This window comes from Tachypleus tridentatus, chromosome 9 (assembly GCF_004210375.1).
Source record: "Tachypleus tridentatus isolate NWPU-2018 chromosome 9, ASM421037v1, whole genome shotgun sequence".
NCBI classification, from domain to species: Eukaryota; Metazoa; Arthropoda; class Merostomata; order Xiphosura; family Limulidae; genus Tachypleus; species Tachypleus tridentatus.
The window spans coordinates 38746892-38767049 of record NC_134833.1 but is presented as its reverse complement, the minus strand read 5'-3'; the positions used below and the strand labels follow the sequence as shown (position 1 = coordinate 38767049).

The 20158-nt window shown below is 35.2% G+C and overlaps 2 protein-coding genes across 3 annotated transcripts in view; one reads left to right on the top strand and one right to left on the bottom strand.

Moving 5' to 3' along the window:
- Positions 1–20158, bottom strand: part of LOC143225093 (LHFPL tetraspan subfamily member 2a protein-like) — an 83122-nt gene that overhangs the window by 51782 nt on the left and 11182 nt on the right. Inside the window, exon 1 of one of the 2 annotated variants that reach the window (XM_076453878.1) lies at positions 16800–16951. The exons of the other annotated variant lie outside the window; for it this stretch is intronic. The gene's annotated coding sequence lies outside the window, so the exon portion shown is untranslated. Of the gene's footprint in view, positions 1–16799; positions 16952–20158 lie in introns of those variants that run through there. 2 annotated transcript variants of the gene reach the window in all.
- LOC143227347 (uncharacterized) lies at positions 17739–18461 on the top strand. Its single transcript, XM_076458802.1, has one exon. The coding sequence runs from the start codon at positions 17739–17741 to the stop codon at positions 18459–18461; it is 723 nt and encodes a 240-aa protein (XP_076314917.1).

The window sequence follows — 20158 nt, the reverse complement described above, 5'->3', positions numbered from 1 at the left end:
GTTCTAGAAACACGCCTTATATTATATAAACCAACACACCAAAAGACGTATTATTGATCAGCTGCAGTCAGTGTACTATAGGCCTCGGAAACTATAATTGTGGTTAACGATTATTAATTGGTAAGCTACAGAATTGGACCAGGAACGTTTATAGATTTCTAACGTTATAAACTGTTGAACGTCAGTGAATTAACTTTGGACGTTAGTATTTCTACGAGGACATTAAATAATCTCCATCGGTAAAAAGTCAACGGTGTGAGGCTAATCACGCTAGCAAGCTTACGCGAGGTGTGACAATATAACTCCGAATTAATTTGCTCGTCGTGGACATGGATCGTCGATAAAATATTGAGCTCTGAACCGGATATAAGACTCAGTATTGTTTGTAAAACTCTTCTGTATAAACCATCATTTTTGATAATTATTAGCAATAACTGTTATTATATATTGTATTTTTTGTTTGTATATTAAAATATATTTGTGTCATGAAAGAAAATTGTGTGTGTCAATCTTGTTGGTAAATATCATACATTTGATATTTAAATTAATTAACTTTCATATTCAAGTTCAAATTTATGGTTATTTGAAATACTGTAACTCGTTTGAAATAAATTACAATACATAACAAAAGACATACTGATAACAGATACCTCATATATCGTCTTTTTTTTTAAACGTCAGTTTCACCAGCACATCAAAGTTTTAGGTTCTATTTTGTACGGATTCCAAACTTACTACAAATGTTGGAAAATTTCTCCATACGTCGTTTGTTACATTACTCTCTTGGGATTTTCACAGCTCGTAGTTTAATTGAGTTCTAGCTAACGGGTTCCCTTGGTAACTTATCTTTTTCATGACTTCCTGTCATCATAACTATTACAGTTTTATCACAGCACGACATGCGCGGTATGGACCTCTTTTCATTACGTTTTCAGTGAAAAACAAACAAATATGTAGAGAAAATAACCAAGAATATCAACGGTGTTTTGAAAGTTTTTCACGTAACTTGTTGAACTAGGGTGGATGTCTGTTTGAACATGAAATACTACAATTACTTCTGTACATATCCGAATCAAGTACTTACTTCATACAGCGAGCGATTTGTCTGTGTGTGTATATTTGTTATAGCAAAGCCATGTGGGGCTAGCTGCTGTGTCCACTGAATGGAATCGAACCCCTGATCTTAGCGTTGTAAATCCGTAGACTTACCGTTGTTCCAGCAGGGGACATATAGCGATATGAAAATATAATTACAACTAATGATTGTTTACCTACATAGAGTTATATGGTTGTAGTATATCGAAACTGCACGCTGGGCCACTGGGGGCTCGTTAACCTCTGTATGTAGAGTTTTGTTGCTGTAGTGGACACAAATGATGAATGAAAGTAATGGTTGTTAACCTATATAGAGTTATGTGGTTGAAGTAAACCATAATTTTAAAAATACCACAGCTGTAAAATAAGGTAACCATTCTCACGTGCTTCTCTCGCGAAGAACAAGCTAATTATTTCACCCTTTCACGACACAACTCCTTAATTGTTCGAGTATACATTACATGCACTTATTTTTAATTGGTCACAATCATATTTGTTTGTTCTTCGTAATTTAATAATGTACATTTATATAAACTGTATTTTAATTACCGCATAAACAAGGAAACCTTTTACCGCTAGCAGTACTACAGTTTTGCGCGTATGTGAAATATTTAAATCTGACAGATAAATCACACACAACAGAAACTGCTCATTTTAACCTAAATTATCTTTCTTTGTGAATATATATAAAGTTATATTCTTAGTGCAACGTTACACAATGGGCGATATGCATTTTGTGCATCGCAGAGAACTGATCACCGGAATTTTGCGTTGTGTGTTTGTACTTAACTGCTGATTATACTATAGTTTAAATTTTATATTCACACGTCAAAATAATCTAATATAGAAAAGGATAAAGTAACCCGTAAAACCTATGTAAGTGAAGTTCATTTTCATATCTTTCATTTCAATATTATTAGTTCATAAGTTACGAATGAACAATTAAATATGTTTCAAGATTACAACAGGCATAATATAAACGTATTGTACACCATAACTCTCCGACAGGAACTTACGATAAAAGCAAACTAAAATTGTATCATTACAGCAGGAAATTATGTGAAAAGTACATTTTTTTGTCTTTAAAGTAGCTCAGCATTGATAAAACAAACTCGAACTGTTAAAATTTAGGAGGAAACCGTCTAGTAATCAGACTATAAGGCCGCTAAAAGGGAAATGTTTTGTCTTTCTTACCATAACAATGATTGGTCTATTATGTGTGTTAGCATCCATCACTCAGCTAGCATGGTAACTGGTAACTGTCCGACGAACGACGTACATGGGCTATTTTGTTTTAGGACTTTTGCCCGAGAAGGGGAATAAAAACCCCTGGAACAGGTCAAATTTTCATTTTGTAGACATCTGGTTGGTTCTGAATTTAAAGATTTCTGGTTGGCTCTGAATTTAAAGACGCAAGTACTTAGTCAGTTAAATGAGAGAATTATTGCCTTCAACAAAGCAGGATATACAATTAGCATCTAATGAGGTCATTATGGACTTAATAACAAAAGAAAGAAGGAAGAGGAACATTGTATCACACCGTTCTTTAAACAATTTTATTTGCCTCCTGAGCGTATATCCTGAGCCAGTTGTTGCAACGATAATAACAAATTACATCATTCTTTTTACACTTCACACAACCAGTCCGGTATCTTGATATTGTTATATAACCATACACATGATGGATACGGTGCAATAAGTTAAATATCTTTACAAATTTGTCGGCTATCTATGTGATTGTTTTAATAGATTAGTAATAAAAAACGCTGATATAAACCAAAGGAAAGCTGATAGAAACATCGAAGACATTTTTGGTTTAGAACACACATAAACAAACTAAAGTTCATTGACATGGAACATTTCCGTATTAAAACAGTGTGCACAACAATAACAAATGTTCTGTTCATTATTTCTTTATTATTTTTATTTTCCTTGGCTAAAAGTAGTATAGTATTTGTTTCTCGGGTATTTTCACAGAACTACTCTGGATCTAACATACATAACGAACCTACATTTTAACCAACAGCCCAGACGGAAGGTAACTAGTCAACACCAACTAATACCTCTTGAACTTCTCTTATTTAACCGAATTGTGGAAATTGACCGTCACCATTACGACCATTGATGTGATTTGGTTTATTTTGAATTTCGCGCAAAACGACACGTGGGCTACCTGTGCTAGCCGTCCCTAATTTAGCAGTGTAAGAATAGAAGGAAAGTTGCTAGTCATTACTATCCTCAGCCAACTCTTGGGATACTCTTTTACCAACGAATAGTGGGATTGGCCGCCAATTTATAATACCCCCATGGCTGAAAGGACGAGCATGTTTGTTGCGACGGGTATTCAAAACCGCGACCCTAGAACTAGGAGTCGAGTGCCTTAACCACCTGGCCATGCCAGGCCCCTATTAAAATGTATCCCCAGTATAAAATTAAAGAACTGTGTGTGTGTGTGTTTGTTTGTTTGTTAACGAAATGTGAACTATGCACTCGCAGATTTATAGTTCTGCAGGCTAACCATTGCGCCATGCTCGACTCAGTCGCATAGTGAGCGATCCTTTCTGCCATAGACGGCATTTACATAATTATATGCATAACAAGAACCCAATGAAGATGGCGAGATTACCAATGTGTTCTGTAATTATCACATACTTTGGCTTTGAACTGTTTGTTCTCAAAAGACAAAAAATAGTCCAATTTAGAATTACAGAACTACACACATGGTTTAAAGTAGCTTATGTACAAGTAGTGACAGGTTTTAGTTTCATTATTATACATACGATCCAATTACAGACATACAGTATAAGTTAACCAAATCCAATGTATCAAGGTGGACATGCTTGGATTTGTTCTTTTGATTACAAAAAGAAAGGGAGAGAGATGTCGGAGATACCTCTTGTGTAGCTTTGTAGGAGGGTTATCTGCGCTAACTGTCCCTAGTTTTGTAGTGTAAGACCAGAAGGAAGCTAGTCATCATAACCCACCGTCAACTCTTGGGCTGCTCTTTTACCAACGAATAGTGAGATTGACCGAACGTTATACCCCTCCATTACTGAAAGGACAAGCATGTTTGGTGAGACAGGGATTCGAACTCGCGACCCACAGATTGCGAGTCGCGCGCCGTAACTACCTGGTCAAACCTGGCCGTCAAAATATATAATATATCATATTAATGAAAGTTTCAAACCGCTTAATGTCTCTCCTCAATTTACTGATGTTGGTTTTACCAGATATTCGTGTGAAACTAATCAAGGACTATTATCTGTGCCAGTCATCCCTAATTTTGAAGTGATGGACTAGAGGAAAGGCAGCTGGTCAGCACCACGCACGACCGTCACTGTTGTCTGACCGACAAGTGCACCCATGGCCTCGAAGTGATTTTTTTTCTCGGTAATGACAAGTTAACCGTTGTACCAGGTACGGCACCTCTTCCCTGTTTATTTAGTTTCCAACGTCGAATACGATGATTCCATGAAAAAATGAATACACTAAAAAACATTATCATTAAATTAGATTTGGATTTTTTTTTCCAGACTCATAAAATTACGAAATCAAACATACATTTCTAATTGGAGATATAAAAAAAAAAGGTTCGAAGATAGTATGAGTGATGCGTGTTTTATAACTCATGGATGGATTAAAAGCATGCTTTTAGTACTTTTCTTATATTTGCAACACCTAGTGGTAAATTCTGGATGGGAATTGCTCCACCTGTTTGAAGATTGCGGCCTAGAAAAACAGCTCAAATCCAAAACTTAATGAAACTAAGACAAAATGGTTCAAGAATTATTTCCTTCAAAAAATTAAACTAAATTAATGTTTTCCATGGACCCATTCTAAGGGTTCCTTGGCAGTATAATTACGGTTTTGCCTTCCAGCTTACCTAAATCAAATACTTTTTTTTTTTTACAAAGCTTGTTTTACTGATTCTTTTTAAAGCTAAGTCATCAAAAAATAATAAGTAATCAAAAATTGACTTAAATTATGGAGTTGTGGTTTCAAAAGTTTCGTCAAAAAAGTACACATTGGACTATCTGAGCATAGCCGCCATAATTTAAAATTATCAAAGTAGGAGAGAAGGTACACTCCATTCACTTTTTTTTCACCGAATAATAGAGTTTTAGTACACGAAACACGCCCTCCGCTAGTACAGCGGTAAGCCTACGGATTTACAACGCTAAAATCAGGGGTTCGATTCCCCTCGGTGAGCTCAATAGATAGCCCGATGTGGCTTTGTTAAAAGAAAAACACACACACACACACACACACACACACATACATACATACATAAAGCACCAACGTATGAAGTGAATTTTTGTGGTAACGAGCCTCTAACCAAAAACTATTGGTTTCACAGCTCCATAAGGCCCAATCCGGTTTCTGTAAAATTATATGTGTAACGTGAATTATATATTTTAAACCTGTAATAATTTTAAACTGAAACTAAACTGTTTTCCACCAAAACGATAAAAATTTACGACTGGAAGTGAAAATGAATGTATAACAATATTCCAACCACATTATATCCAGTGCCGAAGATGCTCATATACAAAAGGTTCTGATCTAGTAACTCCTCCAGAAAACCTAAAATTGGTATGTATTATAAGTTCAACTTATTATGTTACGTATTACGATTTCTAATAGGCTGAAACTGAATTAAAGTTCAATTTTCATTTAAAAGTTAATAAAATGTAGAGATGTATCTAGTTTATGAAGTCTGCCAACAAAATTCGTATATATAGAAAGGAAAACTGTGTAAGTATATTTTAATATACAAGCTACAATACAATTTATAATAATGGTTATTATAAATACTTAATATAAATAATGGTTTACATACAAAATGTTTACAAACTTATAAATAATATTACGTCTTCTTGCCGGTTTGGAACTTCTTTGATATCTTATCGATGATTCACGATAAGCGAATTAATTTCGAGTTAACGTAGATAATATTCTCCAAATTTAGTGAAGAGGCGGAAATTTCACGAAACACATTTGACAATATAAGCTACATGCATTTCTAAATACATATTTAACTAAAACAGATATCGATATTAAAATAAGTAAATCCGTTACAAAATAAATAACAATAAAGTATCGCATCAAAAGGTCAAGACAGTTAGCTAAATATTAACCAAATATTATGTTTTAAAAACGTTAAAGTTACATGTACCTAAAATAATAAACTTAAATAAATAAGAAAAAAAAAAGAAAAAGGGAAGTGGAAAAACAAGTAAAAATGGATATACCCTAAATTTAGTTTTCTTACAGCAAAATCATATCACGCTATCTGCCGTGTCCATCGAGGAGAATCGAATCACAAATGTTAACGTTGTAAGTCAGCAGATTAAGAGCTGTTCCACTTTGAGCATCACCATGAAATTTCCTGGTCGACTGGTCACAACTTCTATTATAACTCACCAATGTAAGTTAGTGAAATCAACAGATATCAATGATAACAAGATAATAAACACTGTTATTGAAAATACTTTATTTCTCCACAGAATAACCAAGGTGAACCGACCTCAACGGTGTGTGTGAACAAGTCCCTAGGTGACTTCCCATTTGTTAAACAATGATGATAGCTTGATAAAACTTTGTAGAATGGACGACAACTGTTTGTTGTGGAGGCGCAAGTGTAGAGGACGACGTTTCGAAAGTCTTCCGCCTGAAGACAAAAGACTTTCAAAACGTCGTCCTCTACACTTCTGTCTCCATAACAAACAGTTGTCGTCCATTCTACAAAGTTTCATCATGAATACTTTGTCTGAACAATCTATCGAAGAATAATGATAGCTTGTTTCCCTGCTGATAGCTAATCCCAATGAATTCGACTGAAAATGAATCATTTCTTAGTCAATTTTTCAAATTCGTTATGTACATTGTAATCTTTATTGTTTTGAACTGTCAATGCCCCGTGATTGAAACTCAGACATTTTTTCAGGGTGTGTGTGTGTGTGTGAGCAATATGAAATAAGCAAGACAGTTAACAGGGTGGTTCTGTGGGTGAATAAATGTGTTTGTGTGACTAATATTTACACAGCGCTAGTTTATATGTGACAATGTACTCACTCGACTACAACAATACACAGAAAAGAACTTCACACGTGCCACACTTCCTTATTTAACTCTACCACACGCGTGAACTATAGACAGCGACACGTGAACTGAACTTGCACAATGTGCTGCATACGGTAAAGGTTTACTGATGAACCCCCAACGTACACAATTACTCTCTTTCTAAAGTTGTAAAACTAAATCTGTACAGTACAATTTTACCATATACACAAAGATGTAAAATATTACAATAATCAAAGTAAAACGGTATTGAAAAAATGGTAGAATATACTTGATATCTCGTCAAGCGTGAACGTCAATATTCTTTACTAATGTTTAACCCATCCACAAAACAATACAAGTGCACAAGACGATAGAAAACTTGTATGTATACAAATAGTATTTTATATAGATAAACACAGCACATACTTACGAGATCTTACATATTCATTATGTCTGAATGCATATACAGTCGTTGAAAAAGTTAAGACACCCTATGAAAGCCTGAGTATTTGTGTAACATTTTTTGATATATAGATATTTAATCTCAATTTCAACAATACTGAGAGATTATAGGAATATAACTAAACAATTAAAACTGAAGAAATGACTTTTCAAGATCTTCTGTAAATGTAATTTACCAAAATGCATATTCTAACTGAGGAAAAAGTTAGGGCACCCTACCCCCTAATAGCTTTGGCTGAAATAACTGCAGTGAGACGCTTCTTGTAGCAATCTACCAGTCTCTGACATCGGTCTGAAGAAAGTTTGCTCCACTCCCCAATGCAAAATTCTGTCATCTGTGAGATGTTTGAGGGGTTTCTTGCATGTACAGTCCGTTTCAAGTCACCCCACAGCATCTCAATGGGATTAAGATCTGGGCTTTGACTCGGCTATTCCAGGACTCTTCTTCTTAGTTTTCAGCCAGTCCTTGGTGGATTTACTGGTATGTTTTGGGTCATTGTCGTGTTGCAGGGTCCACTTCCACTTCAGCTTTAATTTTCGTACAGATGGTCTCACATGATCCTCAAGCACCCTCTGATACACAGTAGGATTCATGGTGAATTCTATGATTGTGAGCTGTCCAAGTCCTGCTGCAGCAAAGCAGCCACAAACCATGACACTTCCACCTCCATGCTTTACAGTTGGTATGAGGTTCTTTTCCTGAAATGCTGTATTTGGTTTACGCCAAACATGTCCTCTGTTCTGGTATCCAAATAATTCAATGTTGGACTCATCTGTCCGAAGAACATTATTACATTATTAAGTCCTGGTCTTTGTCTGGCAAACTTCAGTCCGGCCTTGATGTTTCTCTTAGAGAGCAAAGGTTTCCTCTTTGCACACCTCCCATGCAAGTTAAACTTGTGCAGTCCTTTTCTGATTGTAAAGACATGCACTTTCACATCAACAGTAGCCAGAGCCTGCTGTAGGTCCCGTGATGGCATGTTAGGGTGTTTGGAGACCTCTTTTAGCATTTTGCGGTCTGACCTAGGCAGGTTTGCAGTTGTTTTGAAAGCCCTCCACTTGTTGACTATTTTCCGGACAGTGGAATGGCTGATTTAAAAATCTTTTGGGATCTTTTTAAATCCCTAACCAGACTCATAAGCTGCTACAATTTTCTTTCTGAAGGCCTCAGACAGATCTTTTGCTCTCACCATGGTGCTCACTCTCACTTCAACAATCAGGAGCACACCAAACTAAATGTCTGAAGTTTAAATAGGGCAAACCTCATTCAAAATGCTGAGTAACGATCTTCTAATCATATGCACCTGGTGTGATACACCTGTGTGTGAGTTGAGCCATTTTAAGTGGGAATAAATGTGGGGGTGTCCTAACTTTTCCTCAGTTGGAATATGCATTTTTGTAGAATTACATTTACAGAAGATCTTGAAAAGTCTTTTCTTCAGTTTTAATTGTTTAGTTACATTCCTATAATCTCTCAGTATTGTTAAAATTGAGATTAAATATCTATATATCCAAAAATGTTACAAAAATACACAGGCTTTCATAGGGTGTCCTAACTTTTTCATATGACTGTATACACACATACATATATATAAGCATATTATCATTCTTTATAAGCTGTATATAACACGTGGCCAATTATGTACCATTTTGCCATAAATATTTCAAATACAACAGCTAAGCGACTAGCGTTCCAGAGCATATAATCTCAATTATAAACAAAACAGACAACTGGGTGTTCTTGCTGGAGTATTTTCTGGTTACAAATGGAGAAATTCTAGTCAACGACCTATCTGAATATTTTTTCTTTTAATACAGAAGTACGAAAACAGATCGAAGAAGAAAAGAAACAGTACTTGTAGAGAGCTGCGCCGTCAGATATGTATGTTATCTGTATAATGACAGCTTAGTCACACCTAATGGCTATAAAATTGCTCTGAGCAAAGTTGAACGACTTCAATTTTTTTACGAGGTATACTTTTTCTTTTTTACTCCACTTTATTTGGATAGTGTCCGAACCATTTTCCTTCTTGAAAACCAATAAAATAGTTCAAACATAACTCACACATCTAGTTCAGTTGATCTTTCTTACTAACGAGGAGGAGGAAAGAAGTGGCTGTCTGCGTTTGTGTGAATCAGTTCCACTAGTTTCTAACAAAAAGTATAAAATCAATAATTTAAACTTTTACTAATTTTTAGCGTTAAAACCATTTCACATCGCAAGGTTGAAAACTATTTTTTATATTCTCGATACGCAAGTCGTTAACCAACTTACCAAGCAAACATTTTTAATTTATAAGTTCGCTATTTGACACATTGTACAAAGGAAAAGGTATTCCCTTCTACAGATACATTCAGGGTCGTAGGAGGTAGTAAGGTCATCAGGCCATGGCCAGACAACTTCTTCATGGCATCTATAGCCTCAACTTGTGTATTAAAACTTGCTTATTTTAGTTCAATACATTACGTTGAGTATATGCAGTCTTTGTAGTTACTATGGCTCAAGATTTAATCTAATTAGCATTAAATTATCAAAACTTTTCGGAGATGGGAGCATGCAACCAAACCCCTCCTATAAATTACAAAGTGACAATGACCTGACCAATCAGAAAATGCTTCCGACTGCATATTAACATATGATTTTTGTCGTTCTCACATGTTAACATTTCAGAAAACTTTCAATGTTTAGTTTCAAAAGGTAAATAGGTTTTAGGCCAGTTTTAAATATTTCGTTTTATAGCCGTAATGATTTCTAAAGTATGTACGATCTGAAGACTTTAAAAAACTTCAAAAAATGTAAAATAAGTTTTCACTTCTCTATAATACATAAAGTTAATGATCAGACCCCTCACTTTCCATTATTATTATAAAACTGTGGAAGAAAGCAGCACTCGATTCTATATTTATCTATGTTTTCCGTTTTAATTCATCGTAGAAAAATATCAAAAGTTTCGTATACACGGTGGCTCAAAACAGTGTAACCATCCTTTGAGTCATGCAACTTCTGTATATCGATTCTAAAAGTTTTATTTTTATTCTACATGATACCGGAGGATGTCTGAAAATAAATCCAAACCACTGACGAATTAAACCAACAGATCATAAAACCTTTCCATCGAAACAGAGTTGAATATTGTGTCAAACATTCCAACCTAGTTGTCATGATTGTTAGTTTCAGCACCTCAAATTAGGCTTCACCAGTTGTACAAAATATTAATAATGATGTTTCGATTATACATATATATCATAATATGAGCCTTTGAAAAGTGACTATGTTGGTTTTGGTCACCCTGTATTTTTCCACGGATCCACTTACATTCAGAAGCAAAGATATGACTAGAAAAATATTATAGAAATATATGTTTTTATTTCTGAATTTCAAATTATTTATAAACGTAGGAAACATATACTTTAAACTACAATAAATGTTTACTAAATGTATAGCAGTTATAGAGGCTGATTATTAGATGGTTGATTAATTAAAACAAACATAATAACAACCTTTAAAGTCGGCAAGTTCAGAATTAAATCATTTCAACGTTTGTATTCAAAGTATCGAGTTATTAACACGTGAAAAAGCTGCTCTTGTTGTATTTTTAATTAATTATTCAGTTCCCTAAACATTATTAGAATGTTGATAAACTCCTAAATCAATACTTTTCACACAGAAAGATTTATTTCGGAAAACATAGTTTTCGTTTGCATATCATCGTTATGGAATATTACGTTGTTTGTTTGTTTTCGAATTCCGCTCAAAGCTACTCGAAGGTCATCTGCGCTAGCCGTCCCTCATTTAGCAGTGTAAGACTAGAGGGAAGGCAACTAGTCATCACCACCCACCGCCAACTCTTGAGTTACTCTTTTACCAACGAATAGTGGGATTGACCGTCACATTATAACGCCTCCACGGCTAAAGGGGCGAGCATGTTTGGTCCGACGAGGATTCGAACCCGCGACCCTCAGATTATGAATCTAACGCCTTAACCCACCTGGCCATGCCGGGCCGAATACTGTTATTGAATCATGTAAGAAAATCACTATTTTGGGAAAACATGTATTTTTATATAGTTAAAATAATCCAAATATTATGAAAACACACATAAAACAAGAAAGTCGCGGCTTCAAATTCTCCTCACACCAAACATGCTTGCCCTTTGAGCTGCGAGGGCTTTATAACGTAACGGCCCACCCCACTATTCGTTGGTAAAGAGTAACCCCATAATTGGCCGTGGGTGTTAATGACTAGCTGTCTTCCCTCTAATCTTACATGCAAAATTAGGGACGACTAACGCATTATAACGTCCCCATGGCTGAAAGGGCGAGCATGTTTGATGCTACGGGGATTCGAACCACGACCCTCGGATTACGAATCCAGTGCCTTAACCACCTGGATGTGTGTTTGTTTTTCCTTTTCATAGTTAATCTTCTCTGCTAGCCTCCAAACGGCAAGTCCGCAAACTTATAACACTGAAACCCGGGTTTGGAAACCCGTGATTGGCACAAAAGAGATGGCTTTGTGCTTAATAACAACCAAGCCAAAGAAACCCTTCCGTCAGGTGTCAGAACTCGTTGTTTTGTTCCAGTTTTCTTTTCGTGGTTAAAAAGTATGCAAAAGCGTGTTTTCTTTTATACAGCTGTTCCAATTTATTTCACATTCGGAGTTAAATGACAAAAAGTTAATATTAAATTCAGAACATATTTTTTGTGTTCGTATTCGGAGCCAGTTTTCAGCAAATTCCGTTCAATAGAGTGGTGTCAAAGTTTATTTTCAACATTTAAAATTAGGGGTTAAACACTATTGTTTTATAAATAGTGCTTTTTGCGTTTTAGGTTCTGAACTAGGGTGTTGGCATATTACTGTTATTTCCGTATTAAGAAGTAAGTATCAAAACATTGTTGTTTTCCAGACCTAAAATAGGTTTCAGTTTTATTTTTGCGAGATTTTTTTGATCTTCACATATGGAAAATGCTGAACTAGTGTACTCACGTGACGATATTACTTTTTTCACCCGAGATTAACAGCTTTAAGGCACGGTCGTTACGATAACACGCTGTGCGTTTCGTACCTATTTTCGCTCGTGGCTCTCTCACTTCTCATTCCGGTTCTTATGATTGTTCCTCGTGTATGTATTTACTTAGACCAACGCGAAAAGCAGAGAGAAAACACAAACACATAAATATTTTGCTAAAGATAACTGATAGCTGCTGGATTTTTTTTCAAAGTTCCACCCCATATTTTCTTCTTCACAACGGTAAGATAAACAGACTGAAACTCTAGAGTAACTAAAGCAGCAAATACAATTTTCCAAGGCGTAATAGAATTCTAATCACGTATAGAAATACCAAGAGAGGAGCAGATAAACACAGTCTATCATGGATCATCCGCTGGACGTGTGCGGTATATTCTTAGGTTTGCCACAGATGTAGTTGTTTTGTTTCACTTCAATGGCCAATCTGCCATTTCATTTCCTTAAAACAAGTATTGTTACTGAAGTGACCCAAAACAAACTGTTGGAAAAATAAATGCCCGACACAAAGGAAACGCAGACGTAGGACGTCATGGTTATTTACCATGTGATGCATGTGAAATTCTTTCATTCTTACGAGTTACCAATCCCTCCAGAAGTCACATGACCTGTGAGAGGATCTCTCTACCCTAAATGTTTCTAGTTATTCCCTCACTAAAAACAAACAAATTACAAATTTGTTACTGAATTTTCAAGGAAATTAAAAAATGTTTATAGAAATTACAAATATTCCTTAATGTCAAACCATCACACTCATAAAAACCGATAACAAAGAAATTCGTATTTAATATATCGCTAACCCCACTGAGCTAAGGACAACTTGTAATTTCCATGACTGCATATGTGAAATCAGCTGAATACCATAAACTAAGTTTGCTGAGTTGAACTGTCTCCTCTAAAAGAGAAGATTTGTGTGGTAGTTTGAGATGTTAAAAGGAGTATTTTTAGAGACGATTGATTAACAGATGATACAGCAATAGAGTGGTAGTTTGAGTTGTTAAAAGGAGTATTTTTAGAGACGATTGATTAACAGATGATACAGCAATAGAGTGGTAGTTTGAGTTGTTAAAAGGAGTATTTTTAGAGACGATTGATTAACAGATGATACAGCAATAGAGTGGTAGTTTGAGTTGTTAAAAGGAGTATTTTTAGAGACGATTGATTAACAGATGATACAGCAATAGAGTGGTAGTTTGAGTTGTTAAAAGAAGCATTTCTATAGCGACAGTTCATGGGTTAACAGTTGGTACAGCATCAACGTGTTTTGCAAGATACCTCGAGTTCAAGATCAAGCCAAAATTACAATGAGTAATGAATGATTAAGACGGAAAACTGGCGCTCAGCTCTTGGTCATCCCTTGACCTTGGATAAAGCCGAAAACTGACTTTAATTAATTAAGACAGAAGAATGTTGTCATTGGAGTTAATGCCCAACCAATAGTTGCTTGTGGGATTTAAAAATGTACAAAAACACACAGATATAAAAGCGTATAAACCATGAAAGTAAATATATTTTTGATTTTGTCGGGAAGTTTAGTTTGGTTTGAATATCGCGCAAAACTACACGAGGGCTATCAGTGCTAGCAGTCCCTAATTTAGCAGTGAAACTCTAGAAGGAAGGCAACAAGCAATTCCCCACACCACCACCAACTCTTGGGCTACGTTTTTACCAATGAACAGTGATTCGAGCATGTGTGGTGGGGCGGTATTCGAACCTGCGACCTTCAAATTGAAAATCAAGCCCTCTTGTCGGGAAATTCTTGTTTGTCTGGAAATACAAAAATCAGTGTATTGATGCCAATTTCTATACTCTAATTTACTGAAATCGCAATTATTCTTACGCAAGATTTTGATGAACCGTTACAAGAAAGAATAAACACAATAATAATTTGCAAATAATTTATTGTCGTACCCTTAATCAATTGGATTGTTGAAGTGTGGAATGAAAGTATTCATTAATGAAACTGACTACATAATTTATCAGTTTGTTTTTCCAAAACCTGTCCCTTGTTAACATCCTCATATTTTTCTAACTAAATACAAGTTAAATCACTCTGTGGTAGAGTTTGCTAAAGAAATATTATTTTTTGTTCGAAAACTGCAGTTAAAGAACCTACCCCACTCCATTTTTCTTCTTTCCTTTGGTTGTCTACCCCAGTACTTCCCAAACATTTTCAGCTCGAGGCACAATTTTAATGTCCTAAACGTTTTTGCAGCATATGCAAATACGTCCGTATAGCAGGCCTAGTGGCACTCCCTGACTAAGACGGCCAGAAATTACTGTTATACTGTGTAGTGAATAAAATTACTTGTTAACCGCAAAAATTCTGCGGCACACCTGGGACCTTTCGCTGGTTAGAATTGTGTAACGTGACACACAGTTTGGGAAGCACTGATTTATGCTAGTTTTTATAACACAACACAAAAAATAACGGATATTTTGAAATATATAGTCTAGAACGTACACAGCTGGTAAACGTAAATTTTCTATTTCTATTGTCATTTATTTTCTTTATCTGGCTAGAGATTTCAAACTCTTTAACATTGGGCAACGAGGAAGTTATGTTAAGGTTTGTTTTCAAGTACTGTCTGTGGTTCGCCCATCACATGTATCGAATTCCAAATTTTAGTGTTATAAGCTTTCAGGCTTACTGCAGACCAGGAAGTAGCATAAAGCTATGACGTGAAGCACACAAGTTTCGTATCTGTTTGTTTTATAAATACGTTATGCTTCTGTCAACCTTCTATCTGCCCTTCAGTGAACAATAGTTAGTCTTAAGGTTAACGACGATAAAAAACCACGTTTCAATAGCTACGATGGGGAGAGTACAGATAGTCATCCACTGTGTAGCCACGAGTTTAATAACAACCAATCTTAAACACATACAAGTTTGTAATATTTTGAAAAAATATTTCGAATCAAATTAATTTGAAAATTTGTCATAGTCATTCAGTACTTTTATATCTCTATAATAACTTATTTTCTAGATGCTTAAACATTTATAGCAGTATTACATCTTGGAATCATCACATAGAGTTCGGAATCGAGAAAGCATATGCCCCTCTAATATTAAGTTGGGGTTATTGTCCCCCCCAATAAATATTTTGCTAATTAAAACTTTCACTTTAGTGTTTTTCTATGCAGTGCAAATGTAAGAAGACCATTGGTTTTTGTCAACTTCTGAATATTATGCTGTTAGCCATTTTTTAAGCAGCTACTGGTTGCTATCTGAAACTTTTTTATCACTTGTACGACTTATAATTTTATAGCACGCAGTAGACAATTTAATTTGTATTTTGTATGTAGTTTTTTTTTAATTTTCGCGCAAAGCTACTCGAGGGCTATCTGCGCTAGCCGTGCCTAATTTAGCAGTGCAAGACTAGAGCAATGGTTCTTAACCTGGGGGTCGATTGAGTTTGTCTGGGTCACGGAAGGTTAGGGAATTATTGGGGAAATCACGAAGCAGTTTGTAGTTTTTGTGGTAAGTGCATGAAACTGCCCACCAATGAGAAACACGCTAAAGTGCGGCAGTTTAACCGCGTTGAGATGCTTGTTGCGCAACCACCTGTCTAATTTTGAGTAAACATTTTCATATATTACAACGTTTTGAATTGTCTAAATTTTTTAACTATATAATAATACATCGAACTTAAAATTTAAATATCAAAGTTTCCATCGTATTCAGTATATTTTCTCCATATATATATATATATATATATATATATATATACCCTCACACTGAGTGAATAAGTAGGTTTTGTATGTTCAGTAATTCCATGGATTTTAGATTTGTTTAGCACTTGTAGCATTTCTCAAGGTCTTTTATTTGTAACGTTTTCAATAAATTAGGATCTTTATACAGTTTTGTTTTATTCTACCTTTACGCAAAGTTCACCAATACCAAAATTATTATACTTGTTACTGGGTGAAACTGTTGTTTAATTTCTGTTTTTTATGTACACTACAGTATTTGTTATTGTGCGAAATTGTTGTTTAATTTGTATTTTGTATGTACAATACAGTACTTGTTACTGTGCGAAACTGTTAAATAGCATTTTAGAGTTTTCATTCTCAGACAATTTCTGTAAGTTTAGGACTGGGACGCATACGTTAGTGTTATTTGTTTGTTACGCAAAGCTACACAATAACTACCTTTGTTATGCTATCATGGCTATGAAAACCCTGTTTCAACGCAATAAGCCTTCAGGCTTCACGATTACCCACTGGAGTCCATTTTATATATTCCGACTTGCTTCCATCAGTTGTTTTTTTTTCTTGGTTGATCAGTTTTCTAGTATCTTCTTTTCTCTTTTTTTCACAATTATGTAATGACTTCCTTCTATTAGAAGAGCACAGAATAACAAATACAATTATTAATAAATAGTATTCATTATGTAAACAACAAAAAGCTTCTATGACCACTGTACTTTGCAGCTCATCAGTTGAATAACCTCGGTGCTAGTGGCGTTTTCGACCCTCAATTCAAATTATCACGTGCATATAACGATGCAATGCAGATGACAGAACCGAGAAGTAACATTTAATCCTTAAATGAATAAACAAAATGTTTTCGCACATCACGAACCACTGAATGTTAACTTCTTTTTCTTGTGATGGTAACGAGATTCGAACTCGTGATCCATAGATTGCATTCGAATCCTATAACCGCCAGGCCCCCTTCATATGCACTTCAGCTGAAGATATCACGTAATCTCCGTTACTTTCCGAGAACTTGGACATTGTTATATTTATTTTACATACCATAAATTTCATATTTCTTGATTATTTTTAGGCTTTCCTTTTATTCTTTTATATAACCGCTATAGGAGAAAAATATACTTAAAACCTTTCGTATGAAATACCTACTATACATATATATATATATATATATATACAGGGTGTCCCAAAATAACGTTTACACTCTTTGACTGTGAAAAGCTAATAAACCGTTTCTTTTGTTTCAGATTTGACTTGTGTCCAAGGACGGCGGATAATCAGCTTACAATCGAGCACAAAATATTCATTCTCAAAACTTTTTGGAAAGTCGAAAACAAAGCTGAAGTGCAAAGACGTTTTACTAGAAAGTTCCATATGGATGCGCCATCTCGCCCCAGCATTTCACGCATCATCGCCAAGTTTGATGAACACGGAACTCTCCACCATATGAGAAAGGGTCGCTCCGATCAAAAAAGATCATCAACAAGCCCAACAAGAGAGCAAGAGGTCATTGATAATGTTCTGAATTCTCCAAGAAAATCAATGCGCCAACTGTCTCGTGAAACAGGTATCCCTAAATCCAGCGTTTATCGCATTTTGAAGCGTTCCCACTTCAAATGTTTCATCCCATCGCTTGTTCACGCTCTGAATGAAGATGACCCTGATCGAAGGGTTGAGTTCTGTGAATGGTATCTTGCTAGATGTGCAGGCGATGATGAATTTCCACTCAAAATTGTTTGGAGTGACGAAGCAACGTTTAAGCTGAATGGCTCAATAAATCGACACAACTGCACCTACTGGGCAACAGAAAATCCACATGTTACAGAGGAACATCACTTGAATTTGCCTGGAGTGACTGTGTGGTGTGGTCTGTCCACTAGGGGACTCATCGGACCATTCTTTTTCCAAGACACCGTAACAGGATTGAATTATCTCAACATGCTACAAGAATTTGCCATGCCACGTATCCAAGAACAATTTTGGAGAAGAAGAGTGTTTCTTCCAGCAGGATGGCGCTCCTCCCATCACGACGTGAGAGCTTATCTGGATGCCAGACAGATGGATTGGACGAAGAGGAAGTGTAGAATTTCCTGCTAGATCACCAGATTTGACACCCATAGATTTCTTTTTGTGGGGGTTTCTGAAGGACAAAGTTTACAGCACAAATAGGGCAACAATTGACGAATTGAGAGTTGCAATTGAAGAACAATGTGCTTTAATACCAGATGAGATGGTGTTTGATGTGTGCACTTCCATTTCTTCCCGTTATGAGATGTGTCTGGAGCAGAACGGATTTCAGTTTGAACACCTGAAGTGAAGCAAGCAAATTGTGACATTTTACAATTTCAACCAAGGAGAGTTTTCCTTGGGAAGAATTTTATTTGTTATTTTTTCTCTTGATTTCAGTATTAAATATTTAAATAAATCATTTGGCTATCATATGTATCTTGTTTCATTGTTAAAATCAATAAACAAGGCAAGTTATAATGATCCAAAGAGTGTAAACGTTATTTTGGGACACCCTGTATATATGTGTGTCCGAAAAGTCTGGAACCACAGCTGATTTGCAGCTTCTCTTCATTTAACAAACGTGACTAATGACGCTGTCAAAGCATGAGAAGGCTGAGTTAATCTCGTCGTGTGACAGAGAAGGCAGGTCCCAACAGAAAGTTACTGAAAGCATCACTCACAAAACCAAAATCTGTACATTTCTGATAATTTCCGTCTCTTATTACTACTACATTCCCAAAACCATACGATCTCAAAGTCAGTCGAATCTCACTCAATATTTTATGGGCTTAAAAATACCACGTGTTTAAGTAACTATTTTAATGGTAGCTTTTAAGAGATTCTCATGAATGAGTCTGGATATGTCCAACAATATAACACGAAGATGGATCAAGTTAAACCAAAACACTCATGATATTCACCAATCATGGGACATTTTGCAGCATTTACAGACCAATGAAATTTTGTGAGATTGTAATTTTCACAGTTTTCTATAATACTAACAACATGATAAAAAAATCAAGCGTTAGGACATCTTTGTGAAACTATACACGTAGAAAAACCTAAATAACATACATACTGTTCGTCGTTTCTAATACAGTGCTTATCTGCTTTTTATCAAAGATTACCAATTTGATCTTTTAGAATGTCATATGGATAAAAAACAAGTACATATCATTAGCCTTTACGGTATGTGTAATTAAGAAGTGTATACTTACACAGAAACTAAATTCTATCTTTACACTTACACTTTTTGGAACAACTTTACAAACAAATGTAGTTGTCTACGCAAGCACAAAATTACATGATACATTTTATAGGGACAACTTTACAAAGAATTATAATTGTAAACAGGAGTGTAATTACACAAATTAGTAAAGAACTGGAATTATTTACACACACGTGTAAGTGCATGACATTTTAAAACCACAGTTGTATAAACAACTGGACTGTCTATACACGCATGTAATTAATTACACGTCACTTTTTATAATTCTTCCACTTGACTTGTATGTTTTCTAAAACAAATGTTATAAAATAAATAAATAAGTTTTGCCGAAAAAATGTGAATGTACAGTATACGAATCAGATGTACAATTATTAAAATTTAATCCAAAAAGTATCCCTCTATAAAATTTTAGCCACTTTAAGCTGTTTTATATTTCGCTTAAAATATTCAAATGTGTCAAATAGTTAATTTAAAACAATTGTTATTATACATATATGAAAATTTTCATTATTAATCTGGAATAAAACAATACATTTACTTTCCTAAAAATCTTTTC